The sequence below is a fragment of the Dysidea avara genome, chromosome 4, assembly GCF_963678975.1.
Source record: "Dysidea avara chromosome 4, odDysAvar1.4, whole genome shotgun sequence".
In the NCBI taxonomy this organism is placed as follows: Eukaryota; Metazoa; Porifera; class Demospongiae; order Dictyoceratida; family Dysideidae; genus Dysidea; species Dysidea avara.
The window spans coordinates 4,062,775-4,081,726 of NC_089275.1; the positions used below are offsets into that span (position 1 = coordinate 4,062,775).

The 18,952-nt window shown below is 40.2% G+C and overlaps 1 protein-coding gene across 1 annotated transcript in view; it reads right to left on the reverse strand.

Annotated features, from left to right (window-relative positions):
* The window catches only part of LOC136253018 (uncharacterized), a 56,983-nt gene that overhangs the window by 4,569 nt on the left and 33,462 nt on the right, over window positions 1–18,952 (reverse strand). Inside the window, exon 6 of the mRNA XM_066045604.1 lies at window positions 11,332–11,403. Coding sequence (XP_065901676.1) covers window positions 11,348–11,403 — 56 coding nt within the window. The 3' untranslated portion in view covers window positions 11,332–11,347. The remainder of the gene's footprint in view (window positions 1–11,331; window positions 11,404–18,952) is intronic.

The window sequence follows — 18,952 nt, forward strand, 5'->3', positions numbered from 1 at the left end:
GAAGTGTACTAGTAACTATTTCTTAGCCACTAGGCTATAGTGACGTTCAACACTTGTCCACTACTACTTAGCTATACATGTTTCTACTTTACAGACTTAGCTGATTAGAGCATGGCTAAGAGGAGCTGATGCATTATGGTACATAGCTAGCTATTTATCTAAATGCTAGGTAGCTACAAATGAAAAGACTATATCATGTATGCATGATAGCTACTCAATGCATATTGCAACCAGCCATGACAGATTTATGGAAAAGTAAAATTTAATGATATAAACTGAAATTCTGATCTTTTCCACTGAACAACAGCTAAAAAACACTCAGATTCACTTTTAGAGGGTCTAATTTTCAAACGTTTCCTGGGGAGGGGAGCATGCCCTCAGATCCCCTAGGTTGACATGTGAGAAAACTAGTGTGATTTGCACAATAATGTAGTCATTATTCCAAATAGCTAATTTGACGATGGATACTACATGAATCTTAATACCACTAGGACCTTGTGAGAAAGCTTGGTATCTTTTAATTTCTGGCTAGTTACTTATCCCTGTCCAGCTTAGCCCCCCTTTCAAAAAATCTTATATCCGCCCCTGATAAGAACCTTTTTTGCATATCCAGATACAATTTCCTATAATGTGTCATACAGTACAATAGACTGCATAGTGGGAATCATTCAAACAATAAAATAATTATGGTGCTCCAAAATGCTGCCATCATAAATCATCATAGAAATATCAAAAAAGGTTGTTACAAATGTGTTTTAGCATATCTAACATCAATCTAGTGTTTGAAAAAATAACCAACCCCTAAAAGAAGCACCAAGAAAAATTCTTTGAAAAGCTACCAAAACATTATTTTGGTCTGCCTGCCAGCCAGCCAGTCTGTCTGCCTGCCAGCTCACCAGTCTGCCTGCCAGCTCACCAGTCTACCTGCCAGCTCACCAGTCTGCCTGCCAGCTCACCAGTCTGCCTGCCAGCTCACCAGTCTGCCTGCCAGCTCACCAGTCTGCCTGCCAGCTCACCAGTCTGCCTGCCAGCTCACCAGTCTGCCTGCCAGCTCACCAGTCTGCCTGCCAGCTCACCAGTCTGCCTGCCAGACCACAGTAAAAGGCTAGAGACTATAAATGTCATGCATAGAATAACAAGAATTAACTCAATCAACTTGAGAATTTAGCATATTTAAATCAAGACACATATATAATGTCAGGAAAAAAACATAATGATGTACTGTATGTAGCTTAATGATGCCTTATCCAATCGGAATTCATTTTCTTGTAGAGTTTCACACCAGGTAGGGAGCTCAGTCCACATACCAAATTTGAAGGAAATCTCCCTGGCCGTTTCTAAGAGATCTTCATGTTGTACACTCTGCAAAAATCTGCCATAAAACACAAACACATAATCTAATCAAGCTGAAAAGTTGGGGCACTTAAATGGCCATCTCAGAACCAATTTTGATTGGAATTCGATCAACATTAATAGAGTTATTCATGTAAAGTAAGAGTCAACATTCCATTGTATCATGCTTACTGGATTACCCCTTCAAGGGATGAGTTAAATATTTGTTTGTAGAACAATCGTAGGTGTATCTTTTGGTGGTTAGAAACAAAAATGCAAAAACCAACAGTGTGTAACAAACACATGATCAAATTTTGTTAATAAAAATGTTTGGTGCACCTAGTTACTATGCCTACCAGGCAAACCACTACAGGGAATGAGATGAAAATTAGTACATACATAGGTGGATAAATTATAGCAGAAGGACCTTCAGTGGTTTAGAAGAAATCATGCTAAAGAAAACTGCAAGAACCATTACATGTTGATGTCGGTACTCTAATAATGCAGTCACCCTATTGAAACATTCAGCTAATGAGTATACACCCTATAGAAAGTTTAGCTATACAAAAAAGTCATTCTGCAGACAGTGCAACAATCAAGTCACCATGAAAAGTGTTCAACTACAAACAAGTCAACCTGCAGAGATGTTACACGCCATCATATGGAGAGTTCAGCTACATAACAAGTCACCCTGTAGAGAGTTCAGCTACATACATAACAGCCTATAGAGAGTTCAACTGCAAACCTTCACCTTGTAGAGTGTTCAGCTATGTTAAAATTCTCTCCCTCAAAATGTTTAGGTTATACAGTACTTTTTACAGTAGCATAAGTGTAAATTTTGTGGAGTCTAAAAATTCTGCTTTTACATGGAAAGCATTAAAACGAACATGATATGGCTTTATTACATGAAGATGAAAAACAGCCTCATTGAAGAAAAAAGGTGCAGTTACTATTGTTGCATAAAATAGTGGCCATACATGGCCTCCAGCGCTGCTGGCTGGCAATGAAAATTCAGATTTCAGTGATTTTCATAAAATTTTACATCCAGTTACCTATTTTGTTTTCTTATCTGTATTTGATGTTAGGTGGAGTAATATTATTCTGTAAAGGTGATTAGTCATCATGAAAGATGTGTCTAGGATGAGTAGTATTTTAGACACTTTAGGGGTGATCCCTACTCAAGGGCGTAGGCAGGGGGTTCAGACGAACTCCCCTTTCAGAGGCAAAAATTTTTCAAATTAAAAATCACACCAAATCTTACAGCCCTGGAGCTCTCCAGTAGTGGTGTGCGATATAGGATATTTTCCTATCACGATTATTGCATACAATATATCACAATACGATATATATCACGATATACAACTCATCACTCATGGTCAACTAGTGTATTTGCACTGATGACACTTGTAGCAGTGATGTACTAGAAGTACAATACAACATGGTACATGACTAACATACAACATTACAAGCTCTTTTATAAAAAGTACAATGTACAATGACATCTTGGGTACTAATTACAGCTAAAATCTATACTTTGGCTTATATCACGATATAAAGATTCTATATCATATCAAGACATAAAACAATTTATCATGATATTTCAATATATATCACATATCACACATCACTACTCTCCAGTGGCTACTTGCCTACTGGCGCTCCTCTGTTCTACTCTTGAGGGTCACATCACATTAAAGCTGAACCATTGCAAATCATATCTATTGCATCATGTGATCAATTGTGCACGTGATGCATGGTTGAAATGGCATGAGTGAAATGGTGAAGGACTGTTCAGTGGTTGGTTGAGGCAAGTTACAAGGGAGGAGCTGCTAAACTTGAGTGGTCATGTTATTCATGTGTCAGGATAGCACAAACTGTGAATTGCTGATGTATATTTACCTGATGAATGGTTTGTTTATTTGTTACATGTTGTGGGCATGTGGTGCCTCGAACATATTGGAGTACAAGCCAAGTCAGAAGTTGTTGACCATCAACAGGAGGACCGGCCGAGAATAATGTGTACCTGGAAAGAAGTATTACCAACTAAGGGACTCAAGTGTGGAGGGCTTCCGTGTGATAGGAAATTGAAGTTGGCTGTCAGTGTGCTGTCTGAAAGTGAAGATTGGTTAGTTTTACAATAGGTTTATAGTTTCTATAAGCTGCATAAACAGCAGTGTGTAGGTTTTAGCTAGTTAGATGCACAAACAGCACCTTTTAATGTCACTGCCCAAGGGTACATTTTGTGTATGCATCATTTTTGTTCAAACATGCATGGTCTCAGGGAAGCACCCAGGCCTTCCCCTTAAGACATTCCACATTAAATCCAAAGCCCATTCAAAAAATCCTGGCTACACCCCTGCTACTGAAACAGTACTACCATACCATCTGATAGTATGCTACAAATTATTTTTGATAATTAAGTTTCATTTTAGAGCATGGCCCTAAAGATAATTATTAGATTACAGAAGCTCTAAATATGATTTTACAATGTGTTGTTGCAAATAAATTTAGTGACTGCATACTTAAAGTGACTGTTCTATTAGAGAAGCTGACTGCTCTATTAAAATATCTCAAACTTCTGTTACTATTTACTATGTGATTCCAAAGTGTCTTTTCAACATTCAATTTTAATACATAATTATTGTTAAAGAATCTAGACAAATCTTTTATTAAGGTTGCTTTTCATAGATATGTGTACACATAATATAGCAAAAGAAAGGCAGTAGTGCACAAAGATTTCAATGATCATATACTTAAGTAATGGAGTTTCAAACTGAATTGTTAGGAAGCTACCACTGAGTTTAACTGTTTTGTAAACTGCTTGGAAATGGATTCTTTGTTTGTTTCAGGAAATTGAGTAAGCAGTTCATTGGTTGTTCTTGCTGGGAGGGACAGATGTGTAAATGCAAAAGAGAAATGACTGTATAATGTACTGAAAAACATAACTTTTGCATAACTGTTTAAGTTGACTCTTGAAAATTGCTATTTTGTTTAGAATGTAATTATAAACTGACCAACTTATTTATGTATAGTGCTGCCACAACATAGAAAAGTTTATATCATATCAAGACACACGGTAGTGTGTCGTGCGGCCCAAGAAGCCGGCGCGTAACACCCGTGAGTATATTGACAGGAAGAAAGAAAACGCAATTTTCGCACCTCCGTAGCTCTGTGCTTCCTTGATGAAACAAGACGATTTTTGCTGTGGACATTCCCTCCAACTGCAGCACTCCACATTCCAAATTTGAGCGAAATCGCTTTGCGCGTTCCCGAGATATGCGACTTCAAAAATTGGCTCAGTTTCTTCGTTTTTTTTTCTTCTTATTTTTCTTTTTCTTGTCGCACACTTACAAAAACTGCTATAAAACTCGAACGCCATATCCGATTGCCTTGAAATTTGGCACACAGAAGGGGGATATAAAGGCGCATCTCTGTACCAACTGTGGCTGGAATACGATAAACAGGCAAAGAGTTATGAGCGATTATTCACGAAAAATAACACCAATATGTTGTCACGCCTACAGGGTAAACCGCGTATGGGAAGAAGCTGAAAATCGGTGGGTGAATAGGTTAACTATTGAACCTCAAACCTTTTGTGGTTTGAAAGAAATCGAGCTAAAAAACAGGAAGATACAACGAAAAAACCAACAGTGTGTAACAATTACGCAATCGAGATTAGCTAATAAAAAAACGACTACTTGTCACGCCTACCAGATAAACCGCTTGGGGTAATGTTTTGAAAATCGTTGTACAGATGGAGTAATCATCTTAGAAAGGCTCATCAATGGTGTAGAAGAATCAGACTTAAAGCCACGGAGTTATAACACGAAATCCAACTTGGTGCAGCAAGTGCGAGATCGAGATACTCTAATAGAGCAGTCATCCTAATAGAGCAGTCACCCTGAAGAGAATTCAAGAGACCAGCTAGAAACAAGAAACCTGTATAGAGATCAGCTACACACAAGTCACCCTGTAGAGAGATCAGCTAGAAGAAGTTACCTTGTAGGGAGTTCATGCAACTATGGAAAGGGATAGTTCAGCCTAGAAAAAATCACCTTGTAGAATTCAGCTACAAAGAAACCACCATGTAGAGAGTTCAGCTACAAACAAATCGCTCTGTGGAGAGATCAATAGAAGAAGTTACCTTGCAGAGAGTTCAGCTACAAAGAAACCATCATGTAGAGAGTTCAGCTACAAACAAATCTCCCTGTAGAGAGATTAGCTAGAAGAAGTTACCTTGTAGAGAGTTCAGCTACAAAGAAACCATCATGTAGAGAGTTCAGCTACAAACAAATCTCCCTGTAGAGAGATCAGCTAGAAGAAGTTACCTTGTAGAGAGTTCAGCTTCAAACAAATCACCCTGTAGAAAGATCAGCTAGAAGAGGTCACCTTGTAGAGAGTTCAGTTACAAAGAAACCACCATGTAGAGAGCTCAGCTACAAATTAGTGACTTTGTAGAGACATCAGCTAGAAGAAGTTACCTTGTAGAGAGTTCAGCTACAAAGAAACCATTCTTTAAAGAGCTCAGCTGCAAACAAATCACCTGTACAGAATTCAGCTACAAATAAATCACCCTGTAGAAAGATGAACTAGAAAAAGTTACCTTTTAGAGAGTTCAGCTACAAAGAAATCATTCTGTAAAGAGCTCAGCTGCAAACAAATCACCTGTACAGAATTCAGCTACAAACAAATCACCTGTAGAGAGTTCAGCTATAAACAAATCTCCCTGTAGAGAGATCAGCTAGAAGAAGTTACCTTGTAGAGAGTGAAGCTACAAACAAATCACCCCATTGAAAGATCAGCTAGAAGAAGTCACCTTGTAGAAAGTTCAGTTACAAAGAAACCACCATGTAGAGAGTTCAGCTACAAACTAGCCACCTTGTAGAGACATCAGCTAGAAAAGTTACCTTGTAGAGAGTTCAACTACAAAGAAACCATTCTGTAAAGAGCTCAGCTGCAAACAAATCACCTGTACAGAATTCAGCTACAAACAAATCACCCTGTAGAGAGATCAGCTAAAAGAAATTACCTTGTAGATAGTTTAGCTACAAACAAATCACCCTCTAGAAAGATCAGTTAGAAGAAGTTACTTTGTAGAGAGTTCAGCTACAAAGAAACCATTTTGTAAAGAGCTCAGCTGCAAACAAATCACCTGTACAGAATTCAGCTATGAACAAATCACCCTGTAGAGAGATCAGCTAGAAGAAGTTACCTTGTAGAGAGTTCAGCTACAAACAAATCTCCCTGTAAAGAGATCAGCTACCTTGTAGAGAGTTCAGCTACAAAGAAACCATCATGTAGAGAGTTCAGCTGCAAAGAAATCACCACTACCCAAATTTCAAGGCAATAGCTCTTTCCAATCTGAAGTTATCAATTGTCAAAGTTGGCAAATTGGATGTGTGGAAGGCCCCTTTTCGCAAATCCGGTCACATATGTATTATATATATAATTGTACATTTAATGATAAAATATTTAAAGTATGTACATCTACTTCATCTTTTCTTCTTCCTGTAGTAAAGAAAAAAAACATAGGTTTAAAAAGTCCCAAAGCTGGCTATAGGCTGGCTTTGGGGTATACAAATACAAAAAGAAGTGAAATCTAATCCAAAACAGCCAAGCTGTAAAAAAAGTGTGCGGCCCTTAGAAAGGCTATGGTGAAAAAAGATGTGAAATCCAAGGTGGCGGCCAAGAAATGGCTGTGATGGTAGGTCAATGGTAAAAATTTTAATAACGACAATTCAGGTGAATTTTTGTGCCGCTTCACAAAATTTACCTGAATTATCATTATTAAAATTTTTTACCATTAACCTACCATCACAGCCATTTCTTGGCCGCCACCTTGGATTTCACATCTTTTTTCACCATAGCCTTTCTGAGGGCCGCACACTTTTTTTACAGCTTGGCTGTTTTGGATTAGATATATATAACATGGGCATGAGTGATTTGCCTGAAATATACGCACGAGCACGAGGGTGCAGCCTGAGTGCAAATGCATATATTTCAGGCAAATCACAAGTGCCCATGTTACAACCAATATATTCCACTTGGGTGACTCACCTGCAAGTGTACATGGAAACTGCAGGAATGCTTTGTGAGTGTATTTATATGGGACCATGTGAATTTCGATTGTGGATAACATCGTAAGAGCAACGACAAGGCACTGCTGAGAGGCCGGATGTAAGTGTATCGTCACGAGCATACAGATCGCTTCGATTGTGGATGCGCAATTAAACACAGGAAGCCCAAATACGAGCTGAACAGTTCATAATGAAGCTTAAGTGCACTATAAAGTATAGTAAGTGACCGATTATTGACCGGTACCTATTATCGACCCAAGTATTTTCCGTGTTTCTTTCGGTTACTCCCCGTGTTATTCTACTACCTCATGCTAATGGTCTTACCAATTCTCACGCATTTTCAGTCGCCTGTAAGCTGTTAATTGCTGAATTATGTATAGTGATATATGTTTAGCTTGTAACCATTGCTTATAATCATTTTTTTACTAGGTTGTTCGATATGCCACGACGCCAAGGACAGAGGAAAGTATTGAAGAAAAGGAAGCGTTCAAAATCAGCACCGGCGGTATTACACACACCAACTAAGAAAAGAAGGAAGCAGTGGACAAATGAGCAAATGAAAAATGCCATGGAAGCTGTAGAAACCACCACATGTGGAGTTAATGAAGCTGCTAGAGTCTATGGTGTTCCAGCTACAACATTAAAAGAGAGGGTTAGTGGCAGAGTAAAACATGGGACAAAATCTGGTGCATCAAAATACCTAAATGATGATGAAGAGAAAGAACTTGCAGATTTTTTAAAGGAATCTTCTGAGGTGGGCTTTGGGAAGACAAGAAGAGACATTCTAAATATTGCAGAATCATATGCAAAGCAATAGGGTGTGTTAAGAAAAGAGAGTGGGATAACTCAAGGTTGGTGGAGGTCATTCAGGGATAGGCAGGGTGATTTGTCATTAAGAAGAGGAGATAATACTGCACATGTTCGCATGGATGCGGTAAACGAAGAGACAATTAGTGATTACTTCGCTTTACTTCAGACTGTGATGCAGAAACATGGAATAACGAACTCCCCAGAGCAGATATATAATGTGGATGAAAGTGGAGTCCCTTTGGATCCTAAGGCACCTAACATTGTGACAAAAACTGGAGCTAAAAAGGTTCGATATTGTTCAACAGGCAGAAAAGGACGAATAACTATTGTTGCTTGTGGGAGTGCTACTGGACAAGTCATCCCACCTACTGTAATTTTTGAAGTAAAAGGCGTTAACCACGCATGGACCAGTGGTGGTTTGCCTGGTATGACTTATGGTTACAGTGATTCTGGGTGGATCACCACTAACTTGTTTGAATCTTGGTTGAGTGGACACTTCCTGAAGCATGCAGTGTGTGAACGTCCACTTCTGTTGCTCCTAGATGGGCACAGTACCCATTATCAGCCTGAGGTTGTTCAGAATGCTAAAAAAATGAAGTGTTGCTTCTATGTTTGCCTCCACACACCACTCATGAGGCTCAGCCTCTAGACTGTGCAGTTTTTTCCTCACTTAAAGCACAGTGGAGAACTGTGTGTCACAATCTTTTTCAGACCAATCCTGGAAAAGTAATTACAAAATTCAACTTTGTCAGTGTTTTTGTTCAAGCCTGGTCAAAAGCTGTTATTCCAACAAATATCATATCAGGCTTTCGAACCTGTGGTGTTTATCCACTTAATGTTTCTGCTATTCGTGTTGTACAAGTCAGACCTGAAAGAAACTCTGATAATGATTCTAATGCTGAACATCCTTGCCAAGGTGATATGAATGTTGGAGATAATAGTGGTGCTTCCACAGATGAAAGAAGGGATGGATTTACTTTGGAGCAAGAGATGTTATTCAAGAGACGATATGAAGAAGGACATGACTTGTACATAGATGCCAACTACATCAGATGGATGAGACTCCATCATCCAGAGGTGGACATTTCCATCCCTACAGAACAGTACAGTGGATCATTACTTGATTCTTTTCCGGAAATTACTCCAATCAGTCCTATTCCAATCGAATACCCTGAAGATGAAGTAACTGATGAACTGGTCTCTATGGATATGCAGTTATCAGCAATACCTGGAGCAATATCTTCTGAGTTGCAATTGCCAGTCACTTCTGAGCAACTGCCTACAAATTCTGAGCAGCAGTTACTTTCACCTGGATCAGCTGCTACCTCACTACCACCTGTAGACAATCAGAGTACAATAAACATTATCACATCATCCCCCAAGAATTCTACCCCACCCTTAAGAGAGTTTCTCATTTATCCAGTAACAAATCCTATTACCTCTACTACTCCTGCTGCACCTAAAAGATCAGTACCCAAAGCGCGACTACTTACAAGCGATGAAAGCTTGGCCATGCTTGAAGAAAAGGAGAAAGCTAAGAAAGATGCACTTATAGAGAAAGAAAGAAAAAAGGCTGAACGTATTGCAAAGAAACAGCAACAAGAAGAAGAAATGAAGAGAAAAAGAGAAGAGAAAGCTAGAAAAGCAGAGGAGAAAGCTAGAGAAGAGGCAATGAAGCAGCAAGAAAAGGCTAAGGTGTCATCAACAAGAGGAAGTGCTAAGAGAAAGCCTAAGGATCAGACATGTACCAAAAATCTACCTGCTACTGCAGCTACTAGCACTGTTACTAGAACAGCCACATCTGGAGTCAGGAATAGTGATGTAAGTGTGACTAACACTTTGACGGTGATCAGTGGAACTAGTGAATCTCACTGTGAAAAAAGAGGGATATAAGATGGTATTTCCAGTGGCTTATTGAATACAAAAAAGCTTGGTATAACCTGTATTATACTAACAATCCCACATAAGGCTTTAGTTAATGTGTTAAACATACTGAAACCATATATGTGATGGTATAGTGTGGGAATTATATCAGATATAAGCTATTTCAAGTATTGTGGTAATTAAACTGAAACCATACATGCAATAGTATAGTATGCATTATACTAAAGTATAAGATGAGTATAATACAGGATTTATATTAAGGCTTATTTGTATTCAATAAGCCACTGGAAATACCATATTATATCCCACCTTTTTCACAGTGTCTGTTGATTGCACTGGACAGGACGAGGACGATGAAGCTATTGACCCAGATACATGTTGTATGTGCTTTGGAAAGTATGAAGATGATGTATTGGAAGGTGCTGGAGCAGAGTGGATCTACTGTGGATGTGGAAGATGGGTGCATGAAGATTGTGTGGAAGAGACTGTAATGGACAGTGACAGACAACAAAGACTTTGTACCTTTTGTGTGGATAAATATACTGTATAAACGTGTGATGCACATGACTTCTGTTATGTATACCCGATTGCAATGATTTTTTTTGTCATAACACTATATAATCAACTGTATTGCATGGGGTATGTGGGGTAGTGGCAGAGTTTTTGCAAGTATTATAGCTAAGACCTTGGTCGATAATTCATATGCAGCATTTGTATTGACGATCGATAATAAGTATCGGTGGTCGATAAACGGTACTTTACATGCTATCACATTGCCGTTCGTGGAGAAAAAAGTAAACTCGACATTCAAGTCAAAATTTATCACGTGATAGACCAACGTCAGACGGTGTTATTAGTGAAAACTGGATTATGATAGGTCGTTCCAGCACGAAAATACATTGCAAGGTACGTGCTATGGTCGTTAATCGGTTGCTTACGCTACTTACTATACTAGCCATGAATAAACTAAAGCAGTATAATATGTTTATAGCACTATAATGGCCTAGCCAATTAAGTGCCACGCCCAATTACTACGCGTGTGTGACATCATGCCAGGTGTCAAAATAGCAATATAAAGAGAATTCAAGTGCACTAAAGTACTTACTTTTACTAGCCATGAATAAACTAGTAAATACTATTAACAAATGGCCAAATCAATTAAGCACTATGCCCAGTGTCTGGACATCGTGATGTGACTATTGAATACAACATGATCAATATAACTAACCTGTGACCTTCTTCATTCAGTAAAACAACGGACTATCTTCTTCCCCAAGTCCATGATCCATGCTTTGGCTCACTGTACAAATTAAAACCCACTATCAATCCTGTGAAGTGTCGCTATATTAAGCAGAGATCACACAGATTTATTAAAGAAATCGAATGATTTCTGAGAATACTTGGAATGCATTAATGAGAATAGGAGGTAGTATATTATATAGTTATACAACGGCCACAAGTGCTCTGCCTGATATAAACGCACGAGCCTGAGGGCCGTCAGGCCCGAAGGCAAGTGCATTTATACAGGCAGAGCACGAGTGCACGTTGTATAACTGTTATGTACCATTCACCTAATAGGTGGGGAGAGTCTCACAAGACAGCTGTAACACTTATAAAGGCCAGGTTTCTAACATCGATTGTGGGTAACCAAGCCTGACGTTGCGATGACGTTCCCCCTGCAGTACTGCAGCCACCTGAGATATTGAAAGCTAGTACGCTATGGCTTATATCTCTAACCTGCATTCGCTGTTCCACTCTCATCATGTAGTGCTCAGCATGCCAGCGTGCCATATAGACTCAGCACCAGACTAATCGCCATAGTGATTCTCTCGAGCAAAAAAAATCAGCTAAATAGACGGTTTAAGTAAACAAAACCTAACTACTAAACGATACTAGTCTAATTCTTACTATTCACATTGGCTAAACTCGAATCTGGTGGCATGACAAAACTAATTACCACAATCGAACGTAAAGGTTAGCATTATTTAGAATATATTTGTTTTATTCAGTCATTGTCGAAGTGGACTACAGTTTAATCTGGGCTAAGATGGCACCAGACTAGTAAGGTGTATAAGTACGTTTATATATATGTAAACTAGAGTTGTGGCCACCCGCTTTGGGTTTTTCGATCGCCATTGGCTGCTTGTAAACATTATACGTATTGGTGACATTATGGCCCACAATCGACCTTTACATGTCAGGCTATAAAAGAATTCGAGTGATCTGTGTAGTGTCTTTCCACCTATTAGGTGAGGTGTCGTAGTGGTCTTCGCCACCGGCACTTGTGCTATGCTGCACAAAACCGCAGCCAGTGCAATATCTGTATATTGCACTGCGGTCGGTGCATTATAACTTATAATGCACTCGTTGTGGTCTACAAAACCGCAACCAGTGCGTTATAAGTTATAATGCACTCGCTGCGGTCTGCAGCAGTGAAATATACAAATTATGGCACTGGCGGTGCCTTTGAACTGCCCACGCAGAGTGGTACATACAAGTTATATCACTCCTAGGAGGGATATAACTCGTATATATACCACTTTCACACCTCAGATCAAAGGAAAGCCAGTGCACATATATCACATATCACACTGACTCAAAATGTTAATGAGATATATGCACTACCAGTGCGTACATCTCATTGAGGCAGTGCATATATCTCGTTAACTTGAGATATTGCACACCTAACAGGACTGCATACTATATCCAGAAATCATCAAATTTCATGTATGTTATACTGTTATCCTCTTCTCTTATACACAGAATCAAGCAAGCTGTGATGTGGGATTGAATCCTTGCAAACAACATGTGATTGTAGGATTCAGTTTTAATGCATCAACAGTAATTTGTTTTTACTTTTGTAAATGTAGCAATTAAAGTAACATATCAAGACACACGGTAGTGTGTCGTGTGGCCCAAGAAGCCGGCGTGCCACCCGTGAGTATATTAACAGGAAGAAAGAAAATGCAATTATGTAGCTCTGTGATCCCTAATCCGATTGGAACCAAATTTGCTAGAGAGGTGCCGGCCAGCAAGGGGAGTCTACACACAAAATTTGAAGAAACTCGCTCCAGCCATTTCCGAGATACGAGCGAACAAAATTTCGTTTTAATTTCTTCGTTTTTTTCTTCTACTTCTTCATTTCGCACATTTCGCAAAATCCACCATAAAACACGAATGCGTCCTCGGATCGAGCTGAAATGTGGCACACTTAAAGGGCTCATTAAGGCGGATCTCTGTACCAACTTTGGTAGGAATCCGATGAATATTCACGGAGTTATGACCGATTATTGCGTAAAATAAGGTCGAAGGTCTGTCACGCCTACAGGGTAAACTCCTTTGAAGAATCAGTTGAGAATTGCTATGTAGATGGAGTAACCATCGTAGGAGTGCCTTTTTGTGGTTTGAAAGGAATCGGGATAAAGGCCTAGGAGATATGACACAAAACCCGACCTGTATCAAAATTACGCGATCGATTTTTATGAATAAAAATACTATTAATTTTCGTGTCTATCAGGCAATCCGCTTAGACCAATGAGCTGAAAATCAGTGTGTAGCTGTAATAAGCATCATAGAAAGTCCTTGCAGTAGTACAGAAGAATCGGATTACAAACCACTGAGTTATGATTCGAAACGCAACTACGTGTAGCAAATGCGAGATCGAGATACTCTAATAGAACAGTCACCCTAATAAAGCATTCAGCTGCATTTATAATCTAATCAAAAACAGCCAAGCTGTAAAAAAAAGAGTGCGGCCCTTGAAAAGGCTATGGTGAAAAAAGATGTGAAATCCAAGGTGGCGGCCAAGAAATGGCTGTGATGGTAGGTTAATGGTAAAAAGTTTAATAACAACAATTCGGGTGAATTTGGTGCCGCTTGGTCAATTGGCATTAAATTCACCTGAATTGTCGTTATTAAAATTTTTACCATTAACCTACCATCACAGCCATTTCTTGGCCGCCACCTTGGATTTCACATCTTTTTTCACCATAGCCTTTTCAAGGGCCGCACTCCTTTTTTTACAGCTTGGCTGTTTTTGATTAGATACAATTAACACTAGTCTCTTAAAATTGCTATATTAGAAATAGCAAAAATCCCACAATCACAGTTTGTTAGGCAAAATTCAATCCCACAATCACAGCTTACTTGGTTCCCTATATAAGAGAAGGGTGTAGCAACTAAAGATTTTGCCAATTAGGTGAGTCTAGATGCTAAAGTAGAGCATATTAGTTATACCACAGGCACTCATGCTATGCCTGTATATACGCACTCGCACTCGGGCCACAGGCCCTCATGCTTGTGTGTATATATCAGGCAAAACACTCATTCCCGTGGGATAACTATTACATATATATATATATATATATATATAAATCTTACCGATATATATATATACAAAAATTACAAATTCTAAGATTTTCCTTTAACTTGTTTACTTTGTTGTAACATTATTATGACTGGTGGACCTACGCATACTGCATCAAAGGAAAAGATGATGACAGAATTAATGGTTTCATATGAATGCTGTTACGGTGGATTATCTCTTTACTAACACGCGGTTGTAATGTTCTAATTAAATCACACTCTGCCACACCCTCCCGCATGCGTATCTCAATGTACATAACACTCCCCCTCTACAAAAGAAGAAAAAAAACATGGGGAGACAGCAATGTGTCCTAATACATAACTAGCTCAAAATTTTGAATGAAAACAATGTGTGCAAGTAGTTCAATCAGTTCTGGTCAAAACTTAAGCCCTAGACAGAGCGTCCGCAATAACATTGTCCTTGCCACGGATGTGGTGAATCTCCATGTTGTATTGTTGGTACAGCATGCTCCATCTCAGTAGTCGTTGGTTAGAATTCTTCATTTTGTTCACAAACACAAGAGGGTTATGATCAGTATATACGATGACCGGATGTAAAGTGGTGTTCAAATACACATCAAAGTGCTGGAGGGCTAGCAGTAATGCCAAAGCCTCTTTTTCAATTGTGGAGTAATTCACTTGGTGTGGGTTAAACTTACGAGAGAAGTAAGACACTGGGTGTTCAATCCCTTTCTCATCAACTTGCATCAAAGCAGCTCCTGCACCCATGTGACTTGCATCTACCATCAACCGAAACTGTTTGTAAAAGTCAGGTGCCTGTAGTATAGGTTTTGAAGATAGCATCATTTTAACCTTTATAAAAGCAGCTTCACAGTCAATAGTCCAACTGTACTTCTGGGCTTTCTTCAGCAGGTTTGTAAGTGGGGTAGTGATCACCGAGAAATTATGACAAAAGCGACGGTAGTATCCTGCCATCCCCAGGAACCTCATAAGTTCTTGTTTGTTGTGGGGCACTGGATATTCAAGTAGAGCTTGAGTCTTGGCATCGGCTGGTTTCACTTGGCCATTCCCAACCACATGCCCCAGAAACATTACTTCAGCATGACCAAATTCACTTTTACCCAAATTGACAGTGAGATTAGCTTGGGAAAATCGAACAAAGATAGCACGCAATTGAGAGAGATGTTCTTGCCAGGCGTCACTGTATATAATAACATCATCTATGTAGGCTTAACAACACTCCAGACCCCCCAACACTCTGTTGATCATTCTTTGGAATGTGGAAGGAGCATTCTTCATGCCAAACGGCATGACTCGGTATTGATATAGACCTTGTGGTGTTACAAAAGCGGACAGCTGTTTTGCTCTTTCTGTAAGAGGAACTTGCCAGTATCCTTTTAGAAGGTCCAGGGTGGTTACATATTTGGCTTTTCCAACTCGATCGATACAATCCTCTATTCGTGGGAGAGGAAAAGAGTCGGTCTTGGTCACTGTGTTTACCTTCCTGAAGTCAGTACAAAAGCGAAATGTGCCATCTGGCTTGGGAACAAGAATACATGGGCTGCTCCAATCACTATAGCTAGGCTCAATGATTTTATTTTCCAGCATATAGTCTATCTCTGCCTTCAAATACTCCATCTTGATCGGGTTAACCCTATAAGGGTGTTGTTTACATGGCTGAGCAGTGCCAACATCCACATCATGATAGATAGACTTAGTACACCCAGGCACATCAGGAAACAGATGTTTAAATTCGATCAGTAGTTCTTCCACATCCCTCTGCTTGTCAATTGAAAGATGAGCCAACTTTTCCTGCGGGTTTGCTAGGATTTTTGAGTTAGGCAGCCTAGGACTAGTCTCTATGGCCTCCTTGCACACAGCCGTTGCCATGCATACAGTATTGCCTAAGGCTTCCTGTGGTTCAGGGTCCCTAGTTTGGTATAATTTAATCATGTTGATGTGACACAACCTTTTCTCCTTCCGTCTGTCAGGGGTGCACACCACATAATCCACATCATTGATTTTCTTCTCAATAGTGTAAGGTCCACTGTACTTGGCCTGTAAGGAATGCCCCGGAATAGGTAAGAGAATCAGAACCTTGTCACCAACGTTGAAAGAGCGTTTCCGAGCTTTTTTTATCATACCAGGTCTTCATCTTGGATTGGGAAGCCTTCAGATTATCTCTGGCCAGTTCCCCAGCCTTGCTCATTCGTTCACGAAGCTTAGACACTTGTTCCAAGAGGTTCACCTCATTATCTTCAACTAGCCAAGTCTCCTTAAGGAGTCTAAGGGGGCCACGCACTTCTCTGCCAAATACCAACTCGAAGGGGCTAAAACCTAACGATTCCTGCACGGCCTCTCGAGCTGCAAACAGAAGGAGGTGGATGCCTTCATCCCAGTCTTTCTCCTGATCATAACAATACGTCCGAATCATACTTTTTAGAGTTTGATGGAACCTCTCGAGAGCTCCTTGTGATTGAGGGTGATACGCACTGGAAGTATATTGTTTGATGTCCAACTCATACATTACCTGCTGAAAGATGCCGGATAGGAAGTTTGAGCCTTGATCAGACTGAATAGCTTTGGGGAGGCCCACTAGAGTAAAAAATTTTATCAAGGCTTTGACTATGTTAGGTGTTTTGATGTTTCTTAATGGTATGGCTTCTGGGAACCTCGTTGAGGCACACATGATGGTCAACAGGTACTGGTTACCAGATCTGGTTTTGGGTAGTGGTCCCACACAATCAACTAAAACACGGTTAAAGGGTTCTTCCATTACAGGTATTGGAATTAACGGAGCCACTCAGTGGGATTGATTAGGTTTACCAGTCACCTGGCATGTGTGACAGGATTTACAAAATGTGACTACATCTTGCCGTAACCCTGGCCAATAGAAGTGCTGCAGCACCTTTTGGTATGTTTTGTTTATTCCTTGATGGCCAGCTAAAGGGCCTTCATGAGCAAGGTGTAGGATTTCACTTCCATACCATTTTGGCACCACTATTTGGTATACCACCTTCCACTCCTCATTACCTGGGGCATCTAATGGTCTCCACCTCCGCATCAGCACTTCAGACCTTTTGAAGTATCCTACCTGATTACGAGAGGCTTCAGACTCACTCACCACTTTCTCTCTAATATCCAGCAAATCTGTGTCGCTTTCCTGTAGTTTGACCAGTTGGTCCTTAGGAATTACATCACTTTTCACTGTGGGAAGATTAGAAGCCAGTGTAGCTGGTGCCTTAGGTCTGGGCGACTGTTGTCGATCATGGCCAACAAACGTCTCTGCCAGGTTCAGCGGGCATTCAGCCGCCCTACTTGCATTCTTTGTTCCTCCGAATTTACTTCTGCCTGGACTCGCAATCTCCGCAGCATTGCTATCCTCCGTAAGCCCTTGTCTCGTCATAGCTCTGGTTACAGCACATGCAGGGTAAACACTCTGAACTTCAGCTGCAGTATGAGGCAATTCCTCAGGATTATTTAGCATATGAGGTGAGGCTATCACTTTCTCTCCAGCAAGGTCGTTTCCCAAGATTAGGTCGATTCCTCGGACAGGTAAAGAGTGTCGAACTCCTACAACCACTGTATCAGACACAAGGTCACTCTGTAGGGACACCTTGTGTAGAGGTATGCTTAGTGTCTCCAATTCCACCCCCTGTATGAGAACATTAGACCCGGTTGCAGTCTTGGCTGCACTTGGAAGTTTATCTTCTACCAGTAGGGACTGGTTGGCACCAGTGTCTCTCAATACTGTAATAGGCACTCGTGTAGCTGAGCCTGGTACTGATATGAAACCTTCAGAAATAAACGGTGTATATTCGTCAACATCTCTGCTGAAACTAGCTTGCTGCATCTGGCCCACAGGAGGTGACAACGTAGAGAACAGCTGTGTCTGTGTGACCAGCAAATCAGATTTGAAAGTCTGCTGTTGGGCTTGAGAGTTGTTTTTTAACTGCCAGCATTCGGCCATAACGTGTCCTCTCTTTCTACAGTAATGGCATTCTGGCCCTGGTGGGAAAAATCCTGACTTGTTACCACCACCTAACGAGTTATACCTCTGATATCCTTTACGACTATTCACTTTGTGTGAGTTGGAGCCGGGCATATCAACATCATTCCTAGGATGAAATTGAGAACTGCTTTGCCCGAATGAACTTTTGTGAGTGAGTATGTAGTCATCTGCTAACACTGCTGCTTGATTAAGCGTCATGGCTTTCCTCTCATCTAAGTAGGTCCTAACCTCGCCAGGTAAGCAGTTTTTAAATTCCTCTATCAAGAGCAACTGTCTGAGCTTGTCATACTTTCCTCCAATTTCTTTGGACATGCACCACCTGTCAAAAAGTGTTTCTTTCTGCCTAGCAAATTCCACATGTGTTTGATTACTATGTTTCTCTGAATTTCGAAACCTCTGCCTATAGGCCTCTGGCACTAACTCGTATGCCTTCAAGATGGCATTTTTAACCACAGAATATTGTGCACTTTCGTCAACTGACAATGCGGCGTATACCTCCCTTGCTTTGCCA